The sequence below is a fragment of the Eriocheir sinensis genome, chromosome 24, assembly GCF_024679095.1.
Source record: "Eriocheir sinensis breed Jianghai 21 chromosome 24, ASM2467909v1, whole genome shotgun sequence".
NCBI lineage: Eukaryota > Metazoa > Arthropoda > Malacostraca > Decapoda > Varunidae > Eriocheir > Eriocheir sinensis.
In genome coordinates, this window is record NC_066532.1 from 12730253 (window position 1) to 12741354 (window position 11102).

General features: G+C 43.4%; 1 protein-coding gene across 2 annotated transcripts in view; it reads left to right on the forward strand.

The window, feature by feature from the left end:
* The window catches only part of LOC127002856 (SCO-spondin-like), a 70790-nt gene extending 62964 nt beyond the window's left edge, over nt 1–7826 (forward strand). For both annotated transcript variants that reach the window (XM_050869076.1, XM_050869077.1), the window contains 3 exons: nt 2684–2869; nt 3491–3731; nt 5964–7826. In XM_050869076.1, coding sequence (XP_050725033.1) covers nt 2684–2869; nt 3491–3731; nt 5964–7805 — 2269 coding nt within the window. In that variant the 3' untranslated portion in view covers nt 7806–7826. The remainder of the gene's footprint in view (nt 1–2683; nt 2870–3490; nt 3732–5963) is intronic.
* Nucleotides 7827–11102: the final 3276 nt, after the last annotated feature.

The following is an 11102-nucleotide window of genomic DNA, read 5'->3' on the forward strand; positions in this document are numbered from 1 at the left end:
TTCTTGATTCACTTGGACGGCTTCCTCTAGAGTCCGGGTTGATGGGCGGTCTTCAGGACAGCGTGTGGGTAGTTTTAAGCCACTCGGCGGTGACTGAAAAATCCGAGGTGGTAGCGTGGGGATTCGAACTCGCGTCGTCCATCACGTGGTGAATGTCGGCCCAGCACACTACCACTCAGCCACCGCCTACCCTCTTATGTCGACTTGACTGTGAAAATCCAACACTTCTAACTAAACCCGTCACTAAATTGGAATCAAAAGCCGAACTACTAACCACATGACGTCGTAGAAATCTCTTTAATATTATGGAAAGTTGATAGAAAGTATAGGAAGAAAGTATAGAATGTGGAGATGTACATGTACAGAAAGTAGAGAAGAGTGACCCTTTTTTCTTAGACTGGCGCCTGGTTTTGATGAGTTTCATTTTGATGATGTGCCTAGTTTTAATTTTTTTCACATTTTTAGGACGGATTTATTTATTTATTTATTTATTTTTTACATTTTTGGTACGGATTTTTTTTTATATTTTAGGTACGGATTTTTTATATTTTTGGGACGGATTTTTAAAATAGTTTTGGGACGGATTTTTTTTATATTTTTGGTACGGATTTTTTTTTATATTTTAGGTACGGATTTTTTTTATATTTTTGGGACGGATTTTTTTATATTTTTGGGACGGATTTTTTTATATTTTTGGGACGGATTTTTTTCATATTTTAGGTACGGATTTTTTTATATTTTTGAGACGGATTTTTTCATATTTTTGGGACGGATTTCTTAAATATTTTTTGGGGACGGATTTCTTAAAATATTTTTGGGACGGATTTTTTTTTACATTTTTGGGACGGAAGTTTTTTTTTTTACATTTTTGGGACGGACTTTTTATTTACATTTTTGGGACTGATTTTTTTTACATTTTTGGGACGGAAGTTTTTTTTTTTTACATTTTTAGGACGGGCTTTTTATTTATTTTTTACATTTTGGGGAAGGATTTTTTTTTTACATTCTTATGACGGATTTTAATTTTTTTGCATTTTTGGGACGGATTTTTATTTTGTTTACATTTTTGGGACGGATTTTTGTTTTGTTTTAGGAGGGATTTTTTTTACATTTTTGGGACAGATTTTTATTTTTTTACATTTATGGGACGGATTTTTTTTACATAAATTTTTAGAACGGAGTTGTTTAGAAGTGTTGGATTCTCACAGCGTTAAGTCGACATATTACAAACTTAGTCATAAAAACTGATGTAAAAAAAGTGAACAAACCAGGTAATCACGCCTTGCAAAACGGACCAAAAAAGACACATTACAAATTCAGCCGTAAAAAAGTATTGTAAAAGAGTCAACAAGCCAGCTAAAAAACCCAAAAAAAAAACAACAAAAAATTCAAAAAAAAAAAAAAAAAAAAACAAGAACAAAAAAAAAAAAAAAAAGACACATTACAAACTTCGTCGTAAAAAGTATTGTAAAAGAGTCCAACAAACCAACCTTGCAAAATGGACCAAAAAAGACACATTACAAACTTCGTCCTAAAAAGTGATGTAAAAGAGTCAAAAAACAACCTTGTAAAATGGACCAAAAAAAGACACATTACAAACTTCGTCGTTAAAAGTGATGTAAAAGAGTCAACAAACCAACCTTGCAAAATGGACCAAAAAAGACACATTACAAACTCAGTCGTAAAAAAGTATTGTAAAAGAGTCAACAAACCAACCTTGCAAAATGGACCAAAAAAGACACATTACAAACTTCAAAAAAAAAAGTAGTGTAAAAAACCAACAAACCTTGCAAAACAAAATGACCAAAAAAAAGAAATGGACCAAAAAAAGACACATTACAAACTTCGTCGTAAAAAGTGATGTAAAAGAGTCAACAAACCAACCTTGCAAAATGGACCAAAAAAAGACACATTACAAACTTCGTCGTAAAAAGTATTGTAAAAGAGTCAAACAAACCCAACGCAAAATGGAAAAAAAAAAACACATAAACATTACAAAAAGTAAAAGTATTGTAAAAGTCAACAAGCCACAACAAACCGGACCAAAAAGACCACATTAAAAAATCGTGTAAAGTAAAGTAAAAAAAGCTAAAACGGACCAAAAAAGACACATTACAAACTTCGTCGTAAAAAGTATTGTAAAAGAGTCAACAAACCAACCTTGCAAAACGGACCAAAAAAGACACATAAAACTCAGTCGTAAAAAGTGATGTATAAAAGTAAACAAACCAGCCTTGCAAAATGGACCAAAAAAAGACACATTACAAACTTCGTCGTAAAAAGTGGACGGTTTCCTCTAGAGTCCGGGTTGATGGGCGGTCTTCAGGACAGCGTGTGGGTAGTTTTAAGCCACTCGGCGGTGACTGAAAAATCCGAGGTGGTAGCATTGCAAAATGGACCAAAAAAGACACATTACAAACTTCGTCGTAAAAAGTATTGTAAAAGAGTCAACAAACCAACCTTGTAAAATGGACCAAAAAAAGACACATTACAAACTTCGTCGTAAAAAGTATTGTGAAAGAGTCAACAAACCAGCTTATCACGCCTTGCAAAACGGACGAAAAAAGACCAGTCAGCCGCAATACCATAACACGACGCTTAACATTCAGTTCCTTATGCAATTATTTCTATCTAGTTTTTGCTATTCCTCTTCTTGTCTCCTAATCTCCCTCCTCCCCGTCAGGTGTCTGGAGGGCGCCGTGTTCTCGTACGTGTGTCCCCCGGGCGAGGCCTTCCACTACCCCAGCGAGGAGTGCCGGCCCGCGGGGGAGGTGACGTGCCCCCCTCTGCCCCCCGCCTCGCCCCCATGCCTCAACCAGAGCGACGGCTACTACCCGGACTACACACAGGACTGCAAGGGATACTACAGGTGTGTGTGTGTGTGTGTGTGTGTGTGTGTGTGTGTGTGTGTGTTAGATAAATAGATAGAAATAGATAGATAGACAGAGAGAAAATAAATAGATAGACAGATAGAGATAAATAGAGAAGATAAAGAAGGAAAGGTTAACTCATTAATAACAATGATAATGATAATAATGATGGTAAATAATAATGATAATAATGATAATAATAATAATAACAATAATAATAATAACAACAACAACAACAACAACAACAACAACAACAACAACAACAACAATAATAATAATAATAATAATAATAATAATAATAATAATAATAATAATAATAATGATAATAATAATAATAATAATAATAATAATAATAATAATAATAATAATAATAATAATAATAATAATAATAATAACAATACTAATAATAAGCACAGTACTTGCATTCTTCGTTTCTTCACAGACATGAGAGAGTTTTTTTGTATCTTCTTTCTTTTCTTTCTTTAGGTTTCTTTTCTTACCAATAAAAAAAAAATATAGGGTTGGTTCCAGTGTGCAATCTTCGCCTTGGTCTTGGTGTTGTCCAACTCAACCTTCACACCTTCCCAACGGCACACTAATCCCGTTTTCTTTCTTACCAGGTGCACCAACGGGTCTCTTAGCGACGGCTGGCAGTGTGAGGGGGACGCCGTGTGGGACTCCTCCACCGGATCCTGCGGCACGGGTCCCCTGCTGGTGTGCTCCCCGCCATCCTGCTGGGGACTACCTGACGGCCCCCACCCTGCACCTGCCTCCTCCTGCAATGCCTACTTCACCTGCTCCGGCGGCGTCAGGACCGATCATGTGTGTCCTTATAACTCTATATTCGACTACTCGCTCAAGGTAACTGGCGGGTTGTTTGCCTTTTGAGTTTTCTGTCTATTTAGGTTAGGTTAGGCTAGCTGTCATGTCTGTCTTTTATTTGCTGTCCTATTGGCAGTCTGGTTAGATTGGGTTAGAGTAAGTGTTGTGTCTGTTTCTCTGTGTCATGTTCGCTCAAGGTAATTGTCTGGCTGTTTACATAAGAACGTAAGGAGTCTGCAAGAGGCCGGTCGGCCTATACAAGGCAGCTCCTGTACACTCAACCCCACCTTACCTCACCATCCATGGCTTTATCTAACCTCTTCTTGAATGTATCTACGGTATTGGCACCCACAACATGGCTCCCAAGCCTGTTCCATTCATCTACCACTCTATTGGTGAACCAATTCTTGCCTATGTTTTTGTTAAATCTGAATTTGTCTAACTTAAAACCATTGCTACGCGTCCTACCTGTCTCTTTTACTTTCAAAATCTTATTGACATCCCCTTTATTAAAGCTCTTCATCCATTTATAGACTTCGATCAAGTCTCCTCGCAACCTTCGCCTTTCTAGAGAGTGTAGATTTAACTGCTTCAGCCTGTCTTCAAAAGGCAAGTTTTTCACCCCTCAATCATCTTTGTCATCCTCCTCTGTACAGATTCTAACATCTTGATATCCATTCTATAGTAGGGGGACTAGAACTGAAATGCATAATCGAGATGAGGTCTAACTAGTGCTAAGTAAAGTTTGAGGATGACTTCAGCGCTCCTATTGCTTACGCTCCTTGAGATGAAACCAAGTACTCTGTTTGCCCGATTTTTAGCCTGAATGCATTGAGCCCTAGGACGGAGGTCAGCGCTCACTAGGACTCCTAAGTCTCTCTCACGCCCAGACCTGCTTAGAGGAGTGCCATTTAAGGAGTAATTGTACGAGGGGCTATTCCTACCTACACTCAGAATGCTACACTTCCCGACACTGAATTCCATCTGCCACTTCCCCGCCCAATCATGCAGTCTGTCAAGCTCATCCCGCAGAACGCTTGCGTCCCTGTCTGATTGGATTACTCTACCGATCTTAGTATCATCTGTGAACTTTCTGACATCACTACTAATTCCTATGTCCAAGTCATTGATGTAAATAATAAAAAGCAGAGGACCCAGCACCAACCCTTGTGGGACTCCACTCGTAACACTGCCCCATTCAGATTTTTTACCATTGATTTGCACTCTCTGCTTTCTACCACTAAGCCACGCCCTGATCCAGTTCAAAACTTTCCCATCTATGCCGTGAGCCTGTAATTTTAGTAACAGCCGGTGATGGGGAACTTTGTCAAATGCTTTACTGAAATCTAGATACACTATATCATAGTTTTCATCTCAGTCAACCGTCTCGATTACTTTATTAGTGTAGAAGGACAACAGGTTAGTAAGGCAAGACTTACCCTTTGTGAAACCATGCTGTGAATCATGAATTAAATTATGCTTTTCTAGATGGTCCCGAATGGTCCCGGCTATACTTGACTCCAACATCTTTCCTACAACTGATGTTAAGCTAATTGGGCGATAATTTGAGGTGGCTGACTTGTCTCCCTTTTTGAAAATCGGCGTCACATTAGCTACTTTCCATTGATTGGGCACATATCCAGAATTTACCGACATCTTAAAGATATCGGTAAGCGGGCCACTGATAACCTCCTTGCACTCTTTCAGCACCCTTGGGAATACTTCGTCTGGGCCCGGCGATTTGTTTTTCTTCAACCTACTAATCTCATCCTGGACTACTTGCCTAGTGATGATCACATCCCTCAACTTTTCGTTCTCTCCGCCCTCATATACCTGAACTTTCTCCGGAATGGTTGTTAGATTTTCGTGAAAACTGAGAGGAAATAGTCATTCATCATATGACTCATATCTTCTCCAATCTCAACGAGCTCGCCCGTGCTAGATGTTCTGTCTGTTTGGTTAGGTTAGGTTAGGTTAGGTTGGGTTAGCTGTCCTATCTGTTTCTCTGTGTCCTATTACTACTTTTGCCTGTTCTCTTTAGGAAACTGGCTGACTTACATAATTACTGATGAAACGGATGTTCTTTCTTGTGTTACCATTCCTATTACCTCATAGATATTTAACAATGAGAGAGTAAATGATTTTTCTATACATACTAACGAGAGATTGGTTGATTCTTGCCTGTATTGCTATTTTTCTCTTCATCTTTCCTTCTCATGCCATATAAGTCACCATCACTCATGTGGTAACAAGAGACCTACCTTTCCTCAGCGCTGTGTGCCCGGCAAGTCCTCGGTGTGCTACGAGCAGGCGTGTGAAGGCCGGCTGAACGGGCTGCACGCCGTCCCGCACGCGCCCTGCAACTCCTTCTTTCGCTGCTTCAACGGGGCGCTCGTCAGGGTGGAGGAGTGTCCCAAGCACCAGATCTTCGACGGGCGGCGCTGCGTGGCGGAGCGGAACTTCTCATGCTGGAGCGAAGGCCGCGGCACGTGTGAGGGGCTCGAAGACGGGTTCCATGTATCCTCGGACTCTGGGTGCCGCGGGTTCTATCTCTGCCACCAAAGCCAGTTCATCCGCGCCTACAAGTGCTCCCCGGGGCTCGTGTTCAACGGAAAGGAGTGCGTGGACGACAGAAACTATATCTGCAACGTGCGGTCCCGCCTCCCGGACTGCTCCACCAAGCTCGACGGTTACTACACTGGGGAGAAGTCAGGCTGCAGGACGTTCTTCTATTGCCGCGGCGGGAGTCAGCTCAGCGAACACACGTGCCCCGGGGATAACGTGTTCAACGGCGAGCAATGCGTCGATCCCTCACTGTTCCGCTGCCCCGCCCTCTTGGAGGAAAACCAGCAACCCGGGAACCTCACCAACAACGTCGTGAGGTCTCGCCGTTCCACGGACCTCGACTGTGGCTCAAGGGACGACGGGTTCTACTTCGATGAAACTTCGAAGTGTCGGCGGTTCTTTCACTGTCGCGACGGAAGGAGAGACTCAAACGGCACATGCCCTCAGACCCAAGTGTTCAATGGCCTGCAGTGCGTCCCGGAGGAGGAGTTCGAGTGCCCGGCGACTCATGAAGACTGTGAAGGAAGAGAAGATGGGTTTTACTTCGATAAGACTTCGACTTGTCGGCGATTCTATCAATGTGTCAACGGACGAAGGGACTCAAGCGGCACATGTCCTCATAACCAAGTTTTCAATGGCCTCCGCTGCGTGTCTGAAGAAGACTACGAATGTCCAGTCACTCCTAAAGCTGAAGAATGCAAACTTGGAGGGAATGGGGTGTTTCAGGACCTAATGGACGGCTGCAGATCTTACTTTCAGTGCCTCAATGGAGTGAAGACCCTTTTCTGGTGCCCTGAAGGAGAACTACACGACGGTCAAGCCTGCAGACCGGCCCATGAAATCAGCTGTCCGCCGTTCAGCCTCTGTGCCTCCCGTCCTGATGGCCACTTTGCCGATACGAACCGAGCCTGTCAGGGTTACTTCGAGTGCATGGGCGGAGCGGTGGCTAGGTACGGGTCGTGTGGGCCAGGCGAGGTGCACAATGGCAGGGCGTGTGTGCCAAGGCTGTTTTTCTCGTGTCCTGGCAGTGATTCAGGAGCGGTGCAGTATTTGGAGAGAACAGACACACAGAATGACCTAGAGACCCATGAATACATCTTAGAAGTTGAAAAATCTAAGGTATTGTCATTTCTCGTTTCTCTGATTGGGAAGATTCATCCCCCGAGTGACTCAACGCCTTCACGATATCTGGAAGGTAACAAACAAACACATAACTTAGAAACATCTCCGTCCACCCGCCTGACTGGAAACGTCAACATGCTGAACATTCTTGGCCCTCTGACCGCCCTGAAGCCTCCCTCGAGTGAACCATCGGCTACACGGTATTCTCAAGGGCAAGGGGAGACACAGAATGAACCGAAGAGGCTCAACTCCATCCACCAAACGGAGCAGTCAACGGGACGCTCTTCGGAAGGGCGAGGACACACACAGGAAGGGTCGGAGGCTCCTCCGTCCACCCAGCAGGCAGAGGAAACAAGGCCGCTGAGCTCTCTTGTCCCTGCACCCAGTGATGACCAGGAAGGTACCTCACTCACACTCTCTTTGTAGGAACACACTCTTACGGGCATATGTGCGATATATATATATATATATATATATATATATATATATATATATATATATATATATATATATATATATATATATATATATATATATATATATATATATATATATATATATATATATATATATATATATATATATATATATATATATATATATATATATATATATATATATATATATATATATATAGTGTTAAGCCTTTGGTGTGTGTCGTGTATCGTACAATATAACTGTGTTGTTAGTCTAGTGTTGTAATCGTTAGGTTATCGTTTCGGCTTCTTGCCAGTGTTCTGGTGACGGGGTGGTGGTGGCCGCGGCGAGGGGCCGCAGTGCTGGCCCCGCCGCCCGGCTCGGCGCCCCCCGGCAGCCAGAGTGTTAGAAGGTTTGTATAGTACAAGCTGACGTGTAGGCAGTTTCCTGCCCGGCTGGGGTTGTATTATGTAATTATTGTTATTACTACAAGTACTTTCTATGAAAGACTGCATGCTTACTAAATGTTCTGGCTAGTGGAGTAATCTTAGTGTTACCTTCATTGTACTGTAAAGCACTTTGGTGTTCGTAGTTGTATAAGTAGAAACACGTTGATGTTTGCAACTGTACGTTTAGACTTTAGAGGTAGCGTGATGTCTCTTAACAGTAGCTACGTGTGTGTGTACTTTTGTATGTTTAGGAGCACGTCGATGTTCGTGGCTGTAAGTACCTGTGTCTGGAGCCACGGTGACATGTTGAGCAGCGTTTACGAGTAGAGCGGCGTCCGTAACGGTGTATTTGGAGGCACGTTCATGCTTGTTTGGAGGCTCAGCCACGCCCCTCACTGCATATCAAGATGTACTTTAAGATGACTCTCATGATGGGCTCGTGTTCAGTTTGTACTTCACTATCAGTGGTGATAATTACTACCATGTACAGAGTCTGTAGAGCTCAGTGTTGGTGTAGTGCTGGCGTGCATGACGTATGCACGCTGGCAGTGTGTTGCCCCGCAGCTGTGTGGGCGTCCGCCGCCCAGCACTTCTGGCAAAATGAACTTAGGAGAGTGCCGAGGCTGTGTGGGCACGTCGCCTAAACACTGAGCGCCGCAACGTGATTGCCTGGCGTGCTTGCTGCTATTTTTTCTTCAGTAAAGGAAGCAGTTCAAGGACAAAAATAAATAAAACAAAGAAAGTCTGCTCTTATACAGCAAAGTGGAGATGAGTGACCAAAAGAAAGGTCAGTGCTGTGCGGAGCTGTGGGGGTGTCGAGTGTAGCCGCAATGCCAGGCTACGCTTCCTGACGCCGCTGAAGGGAGCTGCTCGGCGAGTCACTTGGTGGGCTGAAATATGCCACGGACCGAAGTGTGGCTATATCTTAGGCACGTATTCTCAGACGCTTTCGGCTCCCACAACAACTATTTCCCAAGGCCACGAGGGAGATTAGTCAAGTTCTCATGAGTGCTTTTTTTCACGCTCATGGCACAGTAGCCTTGTCACACTATCACTTAGCTCATAAAACTGTCCACGGAACTGCTCACAACAACCTTTATGAAAGTATTACCAAGTGTGAGTGTGTGAGCCCCGATGTGTTTGAGAATATGGGCCCAAGGAACGTCGCTTGTTATCAACCCAAGCGCTACCGATACCCACAACGACCTAAACGAAAAGTTAGTCTTGCCTGCTGCGTCCGTAGGCTTTCTAGAGAGGCCTCTTCGATGACCCCAACCTGCTCGTGGCGCAGGCGAACTTAATTGTATATAGTGGCTGCTGTGATGTATGACTTCCTTGGCCCATGCTGCCCCCCGGTGCTCCTCTTGACCGAAGTCGCTGAAGTTAAGGTTGATTGTTGGTAATCTTCCGCCTCTCGGGGATAGTTTGAAAAATCATCGTGTTTCGGTGGAACTCGAACCTAGGTCCACGAACTCACCACGCCCGCACGCTGGCCACTTGTTTATCGAGTTTATCAAACGTATGTGTGTGAGCCGCGGAATGTTTGAGAGTATGGGCCTGACGCAGTACTTTGTGAATAACGGTTAACTTAGTCTAGTTTTGTAACTGCCAGTGTGTAAGAGTAAAGACTAATGTTACTTTGATACGTTTTAATCTTCTTCATCGTGTTTTCCTTCCTCTCTTTCCTAGATAAGATATGAAAATAAACTTTATTCTAGCAGTAGTAGCAGCAGCAGGAAGGTAAAGGTAAAGTTGGGAGCATACGCTATGGCTGCGCGTGGCGGCGGTGCTCATCTCCGTCCCGTTGGCCCGTTGGGCCTGTGGTGGGAGAGAACCCTTAACCCGACACAGGGCCAGTGTGACATCCGGGTTGCCACAGTTTACCTTCCCCAGGTTTCCCCAGGTACTCATTTATCGACCAGCCTGTAAGGAAGCATGAACAGCTGGGTGGGCTGCATGCCGGCTGACCCGGCCGGGATTCGAACCCATGCCTGCCGATTCGTAGCTAGAGACGCTAAGCACTGCACCGCGTAGCAGCACCAAAAGCAAAAACAACTTATCAGATGTGACAAACATATCTATTGAATCAAATGACAACAAAATAACAACAATTAACTTTAATATAGAAACTTAGTATATATGAATAAATTAAAACAACATACACACTCGTACACAGTCCAACAAATAAATATTTATAGAGGTAAAAAATAAATAAATATAACTAACACACGCATACAAACTTGTCGATGGCTCTCACGCCGACATGAACAATACTGAGTAAATGTTGGATTAAAGATGATAAGGAAGTGTTGGAATAAAGGAGATAAAATAGGGCAGTAAAGATAATAAATAAATGCGACAATAAATGAATAAAACAAGATGAAAAAATATGGAAGGAACAGTTAGTTTATATACGACACACAATAACAAACAATCTTATCCTAGTGTTAATAAATGAATAAATGTTAATAAATAGAATAACAATAACTTAGACACAGAGCAACAAAAAGTGTGTGTGTGTGGGAGAGGGGACGTAAGGCCCCGTCTACACTATCGATCAGTGCCCGACGAGCAACGCGCGTTCGCTATGCGCATTTCTCAAGCTTCAAAGACAGGCTGTATACTATCGGGCAGTGCCCTGCAGCCTGTGCACTTGCCGTACAAAGTCTGTCGGGCATGCCCAGGAAACATTTTATGTCTGACACCACCGACCCTTCCACCCGGCGCTAAACCACCGGACGGTGGCTTGTGGTTTCGCTCAGCTGCGGCTCGGGCCGCCGCTGGTTTACTCGTCAAATTTTCGAAAAAGTTTCCGATGCTGGGCGTCCCACTCGTGCTCAGGAGTGTGGGCAGGCCC